The sequence below is a fragment of the Oncorhynchus nerka genome, unplaced genomic scaffold, assembly GCF_034236695.1.
Source record: "Oncorhynchus nerka isolate Pitt River unplaced genomic scaffold, Oner_Uvic_2.0 unplaced_scaffold_2148, whole genome shotgun sequence".
Classification (NCBI taxonomy): domain Eukaryota; kingdom Metazoa; phylum Chordata; class Actinopteri; order Salmoniformes; family Salmonidae; genus Oncorhynchus; species Oncorhynchus nerka.
In genome coordinates, this window is record NW_027039144.1 from 728 (window position 1) to 17500 (window position 16773).

The window sequence follows — 16773 nt, forward strand, 5'->3', positions numbered from 1 at the left end:
TCCTGAACTTCGTGTCAGAGGCAGCTAAATTCGACATTTGGAAGACACGAAGAACAGTAATCAGGGACAGGGGTCTGTGGATGTCCTGGGAATGCTGGAGGGAATGTTGGCAGCGAGACAGGGTTGTGTTTGCCTATTACCAACTGGTTAATAACATTGATCTGTTTATGAGCATATGGATATTCAGCAGTTGTTGTGTTTAGTCACTGTTGTTGTGTTCTTAATTGATGTTTAACCGTGTTTTTATTTGTTTGAGTGTTTGTGCTGTGTGTTCCCAGACCCAATAAAGTTTTTTTTTAACTCTCTCTCACTGTTTCTCTCTCTCTCTTTCTCTCTCTCTCTCTCACTGTTTCTCTCTCTCTCACTGTTTCTCTCTCTCTCTTTCTCTCTCTCTCTCTCACTGTTTCTCTCTCTCTCTCTCGTTGTTTCTCTCTCGCTGTTACTCTCTCACTGTTTCTCTTTGTCTCTCTCTCTCTCTCTCCTCACTGTTTCTCTTTGTCTCTCTCTCTCTCTCTCTCTCTCTCTCTCTCTCTCTCTCTCTCTCTCTCTCTCTCTCTCTCTCTCTCTCACTGTTTCTCTTTGTCTCTCTCTGTCTCTCTCTCTCTGTTTCTCCTTGTCTCTCTCTCTGTCTCTCTCTCTCCAGGAGTACCAGTCGTGTAACACCCAGCCCTGTCCTGACCTGAAGAAGACCACCCCCTGGACCCCCTGGACGCCGGTCAACATCTCGGACAACGGCGGTCACTACGAGCAGCGGTTCCGGTACACCTGTAAGGCCCGTGTCCCTGAACCTGCTCTGTTGGAGGTGGGCCGACAGAGGATAGAGATGAGGTACTGCTCCAGGGACGGCTCCACTGGATGCTCTGCTGACAGTGAGTAGAGCAGTTCATAATAAAACCTCAATCTTCTGTCGGGTGGTGATGGTTCTGTCAGATGACATATTCAACTGAATCTACACACTCATTCACTTCTCCACTCAATTCAATTCAATTTAAAGGCTTTATTGGCACGGTAACATATGTTAACATTGCCAAAACAAGTGAAATAGATGCGAAACAACAGGGAAACAAACAATAAAAAAATAACAGTAAACATTACACTGATATTAAGACATTACAAATGTCATATTATGTATATATACAGTGTTGTAACGATGTGCAAATGGTTACAAAGGGGAAAATAAATACACATAAATATGGGTTGTATTTACAATGGTGTTTCTTCTTCACTGGTTGACCTTTTCTTGTGACAACAGGTCATAAACCTTGCTGCTGTGATATTTCACCCAATAGATATGGGAGTTTATCAAAATTGGATTTGTTTAAGTTATTTGTGTGTCTGTGTGATTTCTCACACAGGCGGGAGATAGGGAGTGAGGTAGAAAGAGGAGAGAGAGAGAGAGAAAGGAAGAAGAAGAAGAAGGAGAGAGCAGGATACAGGGAGATAGGGAGTGAGGTAAGAAGGATGGAAGAGGCAGGAGAGAGGAGAACAGGATACAGGGAGATAGGGAGTGAGGTAAGAAGGAGGGAGAGAGAAGGAGAGAGGGGCTTGGGATACAGGGAGATAGGGAGTGAGGTAAGAAGGAGGGAGAGAGAGAGAAGGAGAGAGAGGAGGGGCTTGGGATACAGGGAGATAGGGAGTGAAGAGGTAAGAAGGAGGGAGAGAGAGAGAAGGAGAGAGGAGGGCTTGGGATACAGGGAGATGGGGAGTGAGGTAAGAAGGAGGGAGAGAGAAGGAGGAGAGAGAGGAGGGGCTTGGAGATACAGGAGATAGGGAGTGAGGTAAGAAGGAGGGAGAGAGAGAGAAGGAGAGAGAGGAGGGGGCTTGGGATACAGGGAGATAGGGAGTGAGGTAAGAAGGAGGGAGAGAGAGAGAAGGAGAGAGAGGAGGGGGCTTGGGATACAGGGAGATAGGGAGTGAGGTAAGAAGGAGGGAGAGAGAGAGAAGGAGAGAGAGGAGGGGGCTTGGGATACAGGGAGATAGGGAGTGAGGTAAGAAGGAGGGAGAGAGAGAGAAGGAGAGAGAGGAGGGGCTTGGGATACAGGGAGATAGGGAGTGAGGTAAGAAGGAGGGAGAGAGAGAGAAGGAGAGAGAGGAGGGGGCTTGGGATACAGGGAGATAGGGAGTGAGGTAAGAAGGAGGGAGAGAGAGAGAAGGAGAGAGAGGAGGGGCTTGGGATACAGGGAGATAGGGAGTGAGGTAAGAAGGAGGGAGAGAGAGAGAAGGAGAGAGAGGAGGGGGCTTGGGATACAGGGAGATAGGGAGTGAGGTAAGAAGGAGGGAGAGAGAGAGAAGGAGAGAGAGGAGGGGGCTTGGGATACAGGGAGATAGGGAGTGAGGTAAGAAGGAGGAGAGAGAGAGAGAAGGAGAGAGAGGAGGGGCTTGGGATACAGGGAGATAGGGAGTGAGGTAAGAAGGAGGGAGAGAGAGAGAAGGAGAGAGAGGAGGGGGCTTGGGATACAGGGAGATAGGGAGTGAGGTAAGAAGGAGGGAGAGAGAGAGAAGGAGAGAGAGGAGGGGGCTTGGGATACAGGGAAATAGGGAGTGAGGTAAGAAGGAGGGAGAGAGAGAGAAGGAGAGAGAGGAGGGGGCTTGGGATACAGGGAGATAGGGAGTGAGGTAAGAAGGAGGGAGAGAGAGAGAAGGAGAGAGAGGAGGGGGCTTGGGATACAGGGAGATAGGGAGTGAGGTAAGAAGGAGGGAGAGAGAGAGAAGGAGAGAGAGGAGGGGGCTTGGGATACAGGGAGATAGGGAGTGAGGTAAGAAGGAGGGAGAGAGAGAGAAGGAGAGAGAGGAGGGGGCTTGGGATACAGGGAGATAGGGAGTGAGGTAAGAAGGAGGGAGAGAGAGAGAAGGAGAGAGAGGAGGGGGCTTGGGATACAGGGAGATAGGGAGTGAGGTAAGAAGGAGGGAGAGAGAGAGAAGGAGAGAGAGGAGGGGGCTTGGGATACAGGGAGATAGGGAGTGAGGTAAGAAGGAGGGAGAGAGAGAGAAGGAGAGAGAGGAGGGGGCTTGGGATACAGGGAGATAGGGAGTGAGGTAAGAAGGAGGGAGAGAGAGAGAAGGAGAGAGAGGAGGGGGCTTGGGATACAGGGAGATAGGGAGTGAGGTAAGAAGGAGGGAGAGAGAGAGAAGGAGAGAGAGGAGGGGGCTTGGGATACAGGGAGATAGGGAGTGAGGTAAGAAGGAGGGAGAGAGAGAGAAGGAGAGAGAGGAGGGGGCTTGGGATACAGATGCACAAGTTTGTTTAGTGATTTATATGTATTATTGAGCTAATTTCTGATTTCCCCAAAAGAGCAGGATCTCGTTTAAAGTTCAGCGTTTTGCTAATCTGTATCAGGCAGTCACACACACACACACACACACACACACACACACACACATCCTGGGTGGGCCCTGGAAAGACAGTTCACACACACACCCACCCAAAGTTCATCCCTGGGTGGGCCCTGGAAAGACAGTTCACACACACACCCACCCAAAGTTCATCCCTGGGTGGGCCCTGGAAAGACAGTTCAAACTTACCACATGCAAAGTGATTCTGTCTCCCTCTCTTTACTCTCATGCTCTCTGATTGATTAATGACTGTGGAGGTTGAAAGCAATGATGGCAGACATGGTGGTGGAGCTGGGACACTCCCAGTCATGTGAGGAGCGACAGACATCTGACATCTTTCTGATTAGAAATCTTTTGAATAATTTAAGATGTTGGAGGAAACTACAGATGTAGGATCTTAATCTGATCACCCTGTTGCAGGAGAACTTTCCTGGGGAGGGGTGTCCATTTTCTTTACCATGTTGTGCATTTGAAGTTTAAAAGGCTTCTGGGTTGTCATTTCCACTTGATTTTCCTTGAAACCTATCAGCCCTTTTAAAAGGTGTGTGTGTGTGGTGTGTGTGTGTGTGTGTGTGTGTGTGTGTGTGTGTGTGTGTGTGTGTGTGTGTGTGTGTGTGTGTGTGTGTGTGTGTGTGTGTGTGTGTTTACGTACGCGTCATGTGTGTGTGTGTGCCTGCTTGTGAACATCCCTGACAGATTCCTTTAGACCCAGAATCAGTAGTTAACCTTTGTCACACAGAGAGCCAGTCCTGCAGTTTTTCAGCTCCGTATTGATGTGTGTGATGGGGCCACAGAGCCAAGACCCCTCAGTCCCCTTCAATCCTCCAGAGATGATGAGAACCCGGTGGGAATAGAGTGCACTGTCTCGCCCAGCGAGATTTACAGTGAGCAGCGGGCTACTCTAGCTATCGATTTGAGTGGCATACACACACACACCTAAGGCATTTATAAGAAGATGGTGATAAAGCAGGCTGATTGTGTGTGTGTGTGTGTGTGTGTGTGCGTGCGTGTGCGTGCGTGCGTGTGTGTGTGTGTGTGTGTGTGCGTGTGTGTGTGTGTGTGTGTGTGTGTGTGTGTGTGTGTGTGTGTGTGTGTGTGTGTGTGTGTGTGTGTGTGTGTGTGTGTGTGTGTGTGTGTGTGTGTGTGTGTGTGTGTGTGTGTGTAAAATCGCGGAGGCTCCTGTACCTAGGCGTGATCACAATAGATAGTGACCAGTGCAGTAACCCTAAGAGACAGATAGCCAGAGACAGTGGTTTATACTCAATGAAAAGCATGAAATATTATCACACACATAAAACCACACTGCCTCTGTATAGTGGTTGGAAATAGGAAAACTCCAGTAGTCATCAGTAAATAAGGAACTAATACACCCAAACCACGTTTACCTACACTACCAGTCAACAGTTAGGACACATCTACTCATTCATGGGGTTTCATCATTTTACTATTTTCTACATTTGTAGAATAATAGTGAAGACATCAAAACTGAAATACACATATGGAATCATGTAGTTTGTCTTATGTCAGGTGCTCCAGCATGCTGGAAAAGGCATTGTTCGTCACCAAACTGTTCCTGGATGGTTGGGAGAAGTTGCTCTCGGAGGATGTGTTGGTACCATTCTTTATTCATGGCTGTGTTCTTAGGCAAAATTGTGAGTGAGCCCACTCCCTTGGCTGAGAAGCAACCCCACACATGAATGGTCTCAGGATGCTTACTGTTGTACGACACAGGACTGATGGTAGCGCTCACCTTGTCTTCTCCGGACAAGCTTTTTCGGATACCCCAAACAACCGGAAGGATTCATCAGAGAAAATGACTTTACCCCAGTCCTCAACAGTCAATCCCTGTACCTTTTTGAATATCAGTCTGTCCTGGTGTTTCCTGGATAGAAGTAGCTTCATTGCTGCACTTCTTGACACCAGGCCATCCTCAAAACTCTTCGCCTCACTGTGCGTGCAGATGCACTCACACCTGCCTGCTGCCATTCCTGAGCAAGCTCTGTACTGGTGGTGCTTACGATCCCGCAGCTGAATAAACTTTAGGAGACGGTCCTGGCACTTGCTGGACTTTTCTTGGGCGCAATTGAACCGCTCTCCTTGAGTTCTTGATGATCCAATAAATGGTTGATTTAGGTGCAATCTTACTGGCAGCAATATCCTTGCCTGTGAAGCCCTTTTGTGCAAAAGCAATGATGACGACACGTGTTTCCTTGCAGGTGACCATGGTTTGACAGAGGAAGAACAATGATTCCAAGCACCACCCTCCTTTTGAAAGCTTCCAGTCTGTTGTTCAAACTCAATCAGCATGACAGAGTGATCTCCAGCCTTGTCCTTGTCAACACTCACACCTGTGTTAATGAAGAATCACTGACATGATATCAGCTGGTCCTTTTTGGCAGGGCTGAAATGCATTGGAAATGTTTTGGGGGGATTCAGTTCATTTGCATGGACATTGCAATTCATTGCAATTCATCTGATCACTCTTCATAGCATTCTGGAGTATATGCAATTGCCATCATACAAACTGAGGCAGCAGACTTTGTGAAAATTAATATATGTGTCATTCTCAAGACTTTTGGCCACGGCTGTACATGTATAAATGAATCATTAAAGGACCAGAGGTTAACCTTCATGTATAAAAATATCATTAAAGGACCAAGAGGTTTACTGACCATGTGACAAGTCCAGGCAAAAACAATATTTATACATTATACTGTATACATACAATATGACTATGAGAGACCATCCCTGCAAACTGTTCCAACCTTCTGGAGCTGACCTTTAAAATACAGGTGAGTCTCTAAGAGTCACTGATATGAATGATGTTTTTTTCAGGTCTTTTGATGTGTATTTTTCCTCCGTTCCTGCAGAATGTCAACATGGTTGTCATGCAAGGATCAGAGGGATCAGAGGATCAGAAAGGGCTGACATTTGCGATTTTAACTCCTTTTGAAGTACACATGTTTAGCCCAGACGCAACTCACACCTGCTTCACGCCGATACGGAATGCTAAATCCTTTCTCAGGAAATAATTAAAATGTTAGATTAGGAAGTGTGTTTGAACACCTTTGGTTTTGGTTTCGTCTCTCGTCACCTCGGTTGAGGGATACTATCTATCTAAATTAGATGAGATAGATAAAGCGTATAAGATTAAGCCAAGCAGTGAGAATGACTTTTATTGGACATACTAGTCATTTTTTAGCGGCGATCAAGGGCTTAATTATGGTTATTTAGTTAATTACTTAAGATGTTAATTGATTAAGAGATCTTTCCCTCGTATCTACTCAGTAATTATTTATGTAATGTGTTCTCCTTTGTAGTTTTTCCTTAAAGTGGAACTGACATCATTTTAGCAACATTAAATCTTATTCAAATCTGTTCATAATACACCCCCAGGAGAATGTGACACGTTTTTCTTATATATTTTTTACATTTTCTGACACGCGAGCACTTAGATATGGTAATTTTCCGGTTTCATAAATTCATAGAATGTTTGGGAATTACGACATTTACATTCTTGACTAACTATTCGTTTTTGCCAACATCTACAGACACCGGTTGCACGTTCGTAAATGAATCAGCGACACTCAGGCCAGTGTGTCAGAGTGTCGTCGTCTCTCTGTGATGTGTTTCAGCTCAGACGCTCTGAGGCGAAGGCCCTCTCTGAGACAGATTAGTCTCCCTGCTCACAGACATCACAGCGAGCACAGATATATTACTTCTGCCTGTGCTCAGACAAGCACTTCAATTTGCTTACTGCTGACAAAGGGTCCACAGACGATGCAATCGCCATCACATGCACACTGCTCTATTGTATCTGGACACTATGTAAGAATGCTGTTCATTGACTATAGCTCAGCATTCAACACCATAGTACCCTCCAAGCTCATTAAGCTTGAGGCCCTGGGGCTCAACCCCCCCCTGTGCAATTGGATCCTGGACTTCCTGATGGCCGCCCCCAGGTAGTGAAGGTAAGAAACAACATCTCCTCTTCGCTGATCCTCAACTATGGGGCCCCCTGGCAAGCGTGCTCAGCCCCCTCCTGTACACCCTGTTAACCCATGACTGTGTGGCCATGCACGCCTCCAACTCAATCATCAAGTTTTCCGACGACACAACAGTAGTAGGCTTGATTACCAACAATGACGAGACAAGCCTACAGGGGGAGGAAGTGAGGCACTCGGAGTGTGGTGTCAGGAAAACAACCTATCACTCAAGGTCAACGAAACAATGGAGATGATCGTGGACTTCAGGAAACAGCTAAGGAGCACCCCGCTATCACATTGACGGGACATCAGTGGGGAAGGGGGAAAGTTTTAAGTTCCCTGGTGTACACATCACAGACTATTGAAATGGTCCATCCACACAGACAGTGTGGTGAAGAATCTTGCCAACAGCGCCTCTTCAACCTCAGGAAGCTGAAGAAATTTGTCTCTTCACCTAAAACCCCTCACAAACTTTTACAGATGCACAATTAAGAGCATCCTGTTGGGCTGTATTACCTCCTGGTGCGGCAACTTCCCCACCCACAACTGCAGGGGCTCTCCAGAGGTGGTGCTGTCTGCACCCCTGCCCTCCAGGACACCTGGCACCTGATGTCACAGGAATGTAAAAAGATAACCAAGAAAACAATCACCCAAGCCACTACCTGTTCACCCAGCTACCATCAGAAGGCGAGATCAGTACAAGTGCATGAAAGCTGGGACCGAGACTGAAAAACAGCTTCTATCTCAAGGCCCTTAGACTGTTAAATAGCCATCACTAGCACAGAGATGCTGCTGCCTACATACAACATTGAAAATCAATGGCCACTTTAATAAATGGATCCACTAGTCACTTTAATAATGTTTACATATCTTGCATTGCTCATCTGTATGTATATATATTTTATACCATCTGTGCATCTTGCCTATGCCTGGTCGTCACTCATCCATGTATTTATATGCATATATTCCTTTTTAGATTTGTATGTATTAGGTAGTTGTTGTGGAATTGTTAGATTACTTGTTAGATATTGCTGCACTGTAGGAACTAGAAGCACAAGATTTTTTCGCTACACTCACAATAACATCTGCTCCCCATGTGAATGTGACCAATAACATCTGCTCCCCAGGTGAATGTGACCAATAACATCTGCTCCCCATGTGAGATGTGACCAATAACATCTGCTCCCCCATGTGAATGTGACCAATAACATCTATCCCCACATGCATGAATGTGACCAATAACATCTGCTCCCCAGGTGAATGTGACCAATAACATCTGCTCCCCATGTGAATGTGACCAATAACATCTGCTCCCCATGTGAATGTGACCAATAACATCTGCTCCCCATGTGAATGTGACCAATAACATCTGCTCCCCATGTGAATGTGACCAATAACATCTGCTCCCCATGTGAATGTGACCAATAACATCTGCTCCCCATGTGAATGTGACCAATAACATCTGCTCCCCATGTGAATGTGACCAATAACATTTGATTTGATTTAATGTTTTTTAAGTTGATATTTTTCCTTTTATTCCCCCACAATTGTTGACTGTTGGGACTGACTTCAATCCCTTATTAACACTATACAGGATTACTAGTTCAATAAGTCCCAGTTAAAGATGTTAAAGGTGAGATGAGAGTCTCTCTAGCAGGTAGTTTACAGATGTTTATTCATTTATTTCACCGGGTAAATTGACTGAGAACACATTCTCAGTTACAGCAACAACCTGGAAAATAGTTAGTGGGAAGGAGAGGGGATGAAAAATGATGCTATGATGATATATGATTGGGAATTTAGGCAGGACACTGGGCTAACACCCTTACTCTTCACGATAAGTGCCATGGGATCTTTATTGAACACAGAGTCAGGACACCTGTTTAACGTCCCAGCCGGAAGACTGCACCCAACACAGGCTAATGTCCCCAGTCACTTTTCATTCTTTTAGACCAGAAGGAAGAGTGCTTCCCACTGGCCCTCCAACGCCACTTCCAGCAGAATCTAGTCTCCCATCCAGGGATTGACCAAGGACCAACCCTGTAGCTTCAGAGGCAAACTAGCAGTGGGATGCATGGTAGTATCCTGCTGACAAAGATCAGAGTTGATAGATCTGACAATCTCTTCACTATAACCCCTGAGTCACTTCCTTGTATCTGTCTTACCTCTATTTGACCCCAGACAAATGTAAATACAACATCTCTAGTTATTGGCCTAATCACTGTGTGTTAGTTACAGTGTGTGTGGACAGTATTTAACAGAATAGTAAACCATCAAAACTGTCACCAACTGGGGACATTTGTTAGTCCCCACGGTCAAATACTATTTCTAGGGGGTGCAGGGGTTAAGGTTAAATTAGTCTTAAATTGGGGAATTATGTTAAGGGTTAGGAGCTAGGGTTAGGGGTCAGGAAAATAAGATTTGGAATGGGACTGAATTGTGTGTCCCCACAAGGTTAGCTGTACAGTGTGTGTGTGTGTGTGTGTGTGTGTGTGTGTGTGTGTGTGTGTGTGTGTGTGTGTGTGTGTGTGTGTGTGTGTGTGTGTGTGTGTGTGTGTGTGTGTGTGTGTGTGTGTGTGTGTGTGTGTGTGTGTGTGTGTGTGTGTGTCTCTGTTCCCCATTCCTCAGACTGGGAGTTTTCATTGCCCTCTCAATAACTTTTAATAAGCGATTCACACAAACACACAACCACACACGCACACATATTCTAGCGTCTCCTGGGTCGATCCTGGCGAGTGTTTGACAATCCAGATGACAGCTGTGGGAATACTGTCACAGCTCTGTGTCTTAACACTGTAATCCAACTGAGCTGTTCATTTCTGGATTACACACACACACACACACACACACACACACACACACACACACACACACACACACACACACACACACACACACACACACACACACACACACACACACACACACACACACACACACACACACACACACACACACACACACACACACACATTTCTGATCTCATCTCAATTGTGTGTGAATGTGTGGGGACACTGTCAGTGGGAACCTCAATATTTGTACTTTTACAGTTATTTCAGCCCATAAAGAGTCTAAGGATGGGGATTGTTTTAAGAAGGTCATATCAAGGATCAGTTAGCTATTTGATTTGGAATTTTAAGACCCCTTAGTATCCCCGTTACTGCTATTAGCATATTCAAACGCATTGCATAACAGATTCATATAGTCCTCCCCAAAAAACAGAATCTCTTTCAGAGAATCAAAAAGGATCTAAAGGAAGTTTGTTGTGAAGTGTCTGTCCCTATATCGGAGAGATGTAAGAAAGATCAGGAAAAATTTGTTTTTAACGCCTTATTTTGGCACTAAGAGTCTCCATATATACTTCCATACATTTTCCAACTGGTACCAGGGAACCTTCAGATGAGTTTTATTTTATTTTATTTAACCAGGCAAGTCAGTTAAGAACAAATTCTTATTTTCAATGGCGGCCTAGGAACAGTGGGTTAACTGCCTGTTCAGGGGCAGAGCGACAGATTTGTACCTTGTCAGCTCGGGGTTTGAACACCTTCAGTCACTAGTCCAATGCTCTAACCACTAGGCTACCCTGTCTTGTGAGGCCTGTGGGTGTCCTAGAGAAAAACAACTACCTTTCCACAGAGGAGTCATATTAGTGTGTAGCCCAAACTGTTTCGGACGCTACAGACAGAAGTTACAGGTCTGCTGTACCGACTTCAAGTGAGACCCAAGACACTTGTGGGGTCGTAGAGCAAAAAGAACACCATCGTGATTGTGAGGTCTTATCGTTCCATAGAGGGTCATAATAGTTTTGTAGGACAAACCGTTTGGATGTTGCAGAACATTTTGTGAGAATAGCAATTTTTTGGGATGCCTAATGGTCTGATAAACACTGCTCTAACTCTGCTTACCTTTCACCACAGATAAGATGCCTAATGGTCTGATAAACACTGCTCTAACTCTGCCACCTTTCACCACAGATTGGATGCCTAATGGTCTGATAAACACTGTTCTAACTCTGCCCTTTCACCACAGATAAGATGCCTAATGGTCTGATAAACACTGCTCTAACTCTGCCACCTTTCACCACAGATAAGATACCTAATGGTCTGATAAACACTGCTCTAACTCTGCCACCTTTCACCACAGATTGGATGCCTAATGGTCTGATAAACACTGCTCTAACTCTGCCACCTTTCACCACAGAAGAGGAAGTGCAACACTGGGATGTGGTGGATTGAGACACATCCAATGCAAAAAATATATATATATATAACTTAAACTGACAGATTTTTTATGGGAATTTTTTATTATACTAATTATATTTCAGTGGGGGCGCGGACATCGATTTTAGGGGGCTAGACTGCATTGTATTACATTTCTTGTTTCTAACTCTGTACTTTGAGTAAGATCACACACCACCTCTCAATCACAGTCCTGACTTGATGAAACAATGTGTTTGGAGGAGTGATAGTCCATGGTGTTTGGAGGAGTGAAGACTATGAAACAATGTGTTTGGAGGAGTGAGAGAAGACTATGAAACAGTCCATGGTGTTTGGAGGAGTGAGAAGACTATGAAACAGTCCATGGTGTTTGGAGGAGTGAGAAGACTATGAAACAGTCCATGGTGTTTGGAGGGTGAGAAGACTATGAAACAGTCCATGGTGTTTGTTTGCCATGGTGTTTGGAGGAGTGAAGACTATGAAACAGTCCATGATGTTTGTGTGAGAAGACTATGAAACAGTCCATGGTGTTTGGAGGAGTGAGAATACTATGAAACAGTGTGTTTGGAGGAGTGAGAAGACTATGAAACAGTCCATGGTGTTTGGAGGAGTGAGAAGACTATGAAACAGTCCATGGTGTTTGGAGGAGTGAGAAGACTATGAAACAGTCCATGGTGTTTGTAGGAGTGAGAATACTATGAAACAGTGTGTTTGGAGGAGTGAGAAGACTATGAAACAGTCCATGGTGTTTGTAGGGTGAAGACTATGAAACAGTGTGTTTGGAGGAGTGAGAAGACTATGAAACAGTCCATGGGTGAAACAGTGTGTTTGGAGGAGTGAGAAGACTATGAAACAGTCCATGGTGTTTGGAGGAGTGAGAAGACTATGAAACAGTGTGTTTGGAGGAGTGAGAAGACTATGAAACAGTCCATGGTGTTTGGAGGAGTGAGAAGACTATGAAACAGTTTGTTTGGAGGAGTGAGAAGACTATGAAACAGTCCATGATGTTTGTAGGAGTGAGAAGACTATGAAACAGTCCATGGTGTTTGTGAGAAGACTATGAAACAGTGTGTTTGGAGGAGTGAGAAGACTATGAAACAGTCCATGGTGTTTGGAGGAGTGAGAAGACTATGAAACAGTCCATGATGTTTGTAGGAGTGAGAAGACTATGAAACAGTCCATGATGTTTGGAGGAGTGAGAAGACTATGAAACAGTCCATGGTGTTTGGAGGAGTGAGAAGACTATGAAACAGTGTGTTTGGAGGAGTGAGAAGACTATGAAACAGTCCATGGTGTTTGGAGGAGTGAGAAGACTATGAAACAGTCCATGAAACAGTGTGTTTGGAGGAGTGAGAAGACTATGAAACAGTGTGTTTGGAGGGTGAGAAGTCCATGGTCCATGATGTTTGTAGGAGTGAGAATACTATGAAACAGTGTGTTTGGAGGAGTGAAGACTATGAAACAGTCCATGGTGTTTGGAGGAGTGAGAAGACTATGAAACAGTCCATGGTGTTTGGAGGAGTGAGAAGACTATGAAACAGTGTGTTTGGAGGAGTGAGAAGACTATGAAACAGTGAAACAGTGTGTTTTGTAGGAGTGAGAAGACTATGTGTGTTTGGAGGAAACAGTGTGTTTGGAGAAGACTATGAAACAGTCCATGGTGTTTGTAGGAGTGAGAATACTATGAAACAGTGTGTTTGGAGGAGTGAGAAGACTATGAAACAGTCCATGGTGTTTGGAGGAGTGAGAAGACTATGAAACAGTCCATGGGGTTTGTAGGAGTGAGAATACTATGAAACAGTGTGTTTGGAGGAGTGAGAAGACTATGAAACAGTCCATGGTGTTTGGAGGAGTGAGAAGACTATGAAACAGTCCATGGTGTTTGGAGGAGTGAGAAGACTATGAAACAGTCCATGGTGTTTGGAGGAGTGAGAAGACTATGAAACAGTCCATGGTGTTTGTAGGAGTGAGAATACTATGAAACAGTCCATGGTGTTTGGAGGAGTGAGAAGACTATGAAACAGTCCATGGAGTTTGTAGGAGTGAGAAGACTATGAAACAGTCCATGGTGTTTGTAGGAGTGAGAAGACTGTGAAACAGTCCATGGTTTTTGTAGGAGTGAGAAGACTATGAAACAGTCCATGGTTTTTGTAGGAGTGAGAAGACTATGAAACAGTCCATGGTTTTTGTAGGGGTGAGAAGACTATGAAACAGTCCATGGTGTTTGGAGGAGTGAGAAGACTATGAAACAGTCCCTTGTGGAAGAGTGTGAGTTTGTAGTGTACATCTACCAGACTAAGCAGGGGGATTTTTAAAGAGTGCAGGTCACCGTGGTAGGCAGGGCTGTCCGTGCCACTGCCTGTTCCAAATCAAATCAATAAAGAGCATGGGGCCTCAGAGGATCTGTCAGTGCTCCTGCCAACTCAGTGGCAGGGTGAGGTAGAGAAGGTGTGTGTGTGTGTGTGTAGACATGTTGACTCCCAAGGTTGTGTGTAGCTATGAAGAGTCAGGACTGTACATGTGATAGGTAAACACTCTGTTTTCTCTACTAAAGGGCTGCAGGGACAATCCCAAACTGTCCCTGGATGGAGCGCTCGATGAAACAATAGACGGAGAGAAAGAAAGAGAGGGGGTGAGAAAGAGAGAGGGAAGAGGGTGAACGATACGGAGATTGAGATCAAATCCAAATCAAAGTTTATTGGTCACATGCAACGTTTTGCTGACGTTTTCACAGGCAAAATGATTATGGTTCTAGCTCCAACAGAGCAGCGAAATGATTATGTTTCTAGCTCCAACAGAGCAGCGAAATGATTAGGTTTCTAGCTCCAACAGAGCAGTGAAATTGTTATGTTTCTAGCTCCAACAGAGCATCAATATCTAATGATTAAGTTTCTAGCTCCAACAGAGCATCAACATTTAATGGTTATGTTTATAGCACCAACAGAGCATCAATATCTAGCAATACAATAACAATACACGCATAATCCAATAGTCCAGAATATAAATAGTTATATGTGTATGTATGTGAATGGTGTGTACAGTCGTGGCCAAAAGTTTTGAGAATGACACAAATATTAATTTTCACAAAAACATTTCCAATGCATTTCAGCCCTGCAACAAAATAACCAGCTGACATCATGTCAGAGATTCTCTCGTTAACACCGGTGTGAGTGTTGACGAGGACAAGGCTGGAGATCACTCTGTCAAGCTGATTGAGTTCGAAGAACCGACTGGAAGCTTCAAAAAGAAGGTGGTGCTTGGAATCATTTTTCTTCCTCTGTCAACCATGGTTACCTGCAAGGAAAAACATGCCGTCATCATTGCTTTGCACAAAAAGGGCTTCACAGGCAAGGATATTGCTGCCAGTAAGATTGCACCTAAATCAACCATTTATTGGATCATCAAGAACTTCAAGAGAGCGGTTCAATTTTTGTGAAGAAGGCTTCAGGCGCCCAAGAAAGTCCAGCAAGTGCCAGGACCGTCTCCTAAATTTCATTCAGCTGCGGGATCGGGGCACCACCAGTACAGAGCTTGCTCAGGAATGGCAGCAGGCAGGTGTGAGTGTATCTGCATGCACAGTGAAGCCAAAGACTTTTGAGGATGGCCTGGTGTCAAGAAGAGGCGGCAAAGAAGCCATTTCTCTCCAGGAAAACATCAGGGACAGACTGATATTCTGCAAAGGTACAGGGATTGGGGACTGGGGTAAAGTTTACCCATTTTCTCTGATGAATCCCTTTCTGATTGTTTGAGGCATCTGTAAAAAGCTTGTCCGGAGAAGACAAGGTGAGCGCTACCATCAGTCCTGTGTCATGCCTACAGTAAAGCAATCTGAGACCATTCATGTGTGGGATTGCTTCTCAGCCAAGGAGTGGGCTCACTCACAATCCTGCTAAGAACACAGCCATGAATAAAGAATAGTACCAACACATCCTCCGAGAACAACTTCTCCCAACGATCCAGGAACAGTTTGGTGACGAACAATGCCTTTTCCAGCATGATGGAGCACCTTGCCATGAGGCAAAAGTGATAACTAAGTGGCTCGGGGAACAAATCATCGATATTTTGGGTCCATGGCCAGGAATCAACCCAGTCCGTAATCCCATTGAGAACTTGTGGTCAATCCTCAAGAGGCGGGTGGACAAACAAACCTCCAAATTCTGACAAACTCAGTCAGGATCATCAGTCAGGATGTGCCATCAGTCAGGATGTGGCCCAGAAGTGAATTGACAGCATGCCAGGGCGGATTTCAGAGGTCTTGAGAAAGAAGGGTCAACACCGCAAATTTTGACTCTTTGCATCAACTTCATGTAATTGTCAATAAAAGCCTTGACACTTATGAAATGCTTGTAATTCTACTTCAGTATTCCATATTAACATCTGACAAAAATATCTAAAGACACTGAGGCAGCAGACTGTGAAATTAATATTTGTGTTATTTTCAAAACGTTTGGCACGACTGTGTAGAAGATATTATGGACAGTATGTGAATAGAGAAGTGTCAGTAGTTAGGTGACTTCAGGCGCCCGACAGAGGTGGCCGCCTCGCTTCGCGTTCCTAAAACTGCAGTATTTTGTTACACGCATTTCGCTACACTGCATTAACATCTGCTAACCATGTGTATGTGACAAAATAAAATGTGATTAGATAGTTATAGAGGATGAGCCTGGACTAGAATACAGTATGATAGGAAGTAATGGGTAAAACAGTATGTAAACATTATTCAAGTGATCAGTGTTCATTGACTACTGTATGTACATAGAGTAGCAGCCTCTAAGGTGCAGGGTATATCAAGATAGAGAGACAAGGGAGATCGCAGAGAGAGAAAAGAGAGAGAGAGAGAGAAGGATTTCATTGTTGTCGAGTTCAGAAGGTTGATAATAACACAGTGGGTTGATTGAGTGAATCATCAATGCAGTGACACTGTAATTTACTTTCACGTTATTATCATTCACACAAAGACATCAGGCCAACCTTTCAGATTCACTCTGAAGGGACATTTCAAAGCCTCTGATGATGAATGAACAACGTAATAGAAGCTTAATAAAAATTACAGTTTCATATTTCATTAATATTTCTCCGTTAACTCATTTCAGATGAGGATCATAGATTAGTCAAACACTCGTAGAGTTGAATTAGAGGATCCCAGTAGCTCTCAGTCTGACAGTGTGTGTGCGTGCATGAGAGGCAGAGACGAAAGAGTGTGTATACTTCAGTTTACAGAGGATGTTGTTTGACCT

The 16773-nt window shown here is 44.6% G+C and overlaps 1 protein-coding gene across 1 annotated transcript in view; it reads left to right on the forward strand.

Annotated features, from left to right (window-relative positions):
• Nucleotides 1-643: 643 nt before the first annotated feature.
• Nucleotides 644-16773, forward strand: part of LOC135567314 (semaphorin-5A-like) — a gene marked incomplete at its 5' end in the record, with an annotated part of 17311 nt that continues 1181 nt past the window's right edge. Inside the window, one exon of the mRNA XM_065014737.1 lies at nt 644-869. Within this exon, the coding sequence (XP_064870809.1) occupies nt 644-869 (226 nt within the window). The remainder of the gene's footprint in view (nt 870-16773) is intronic.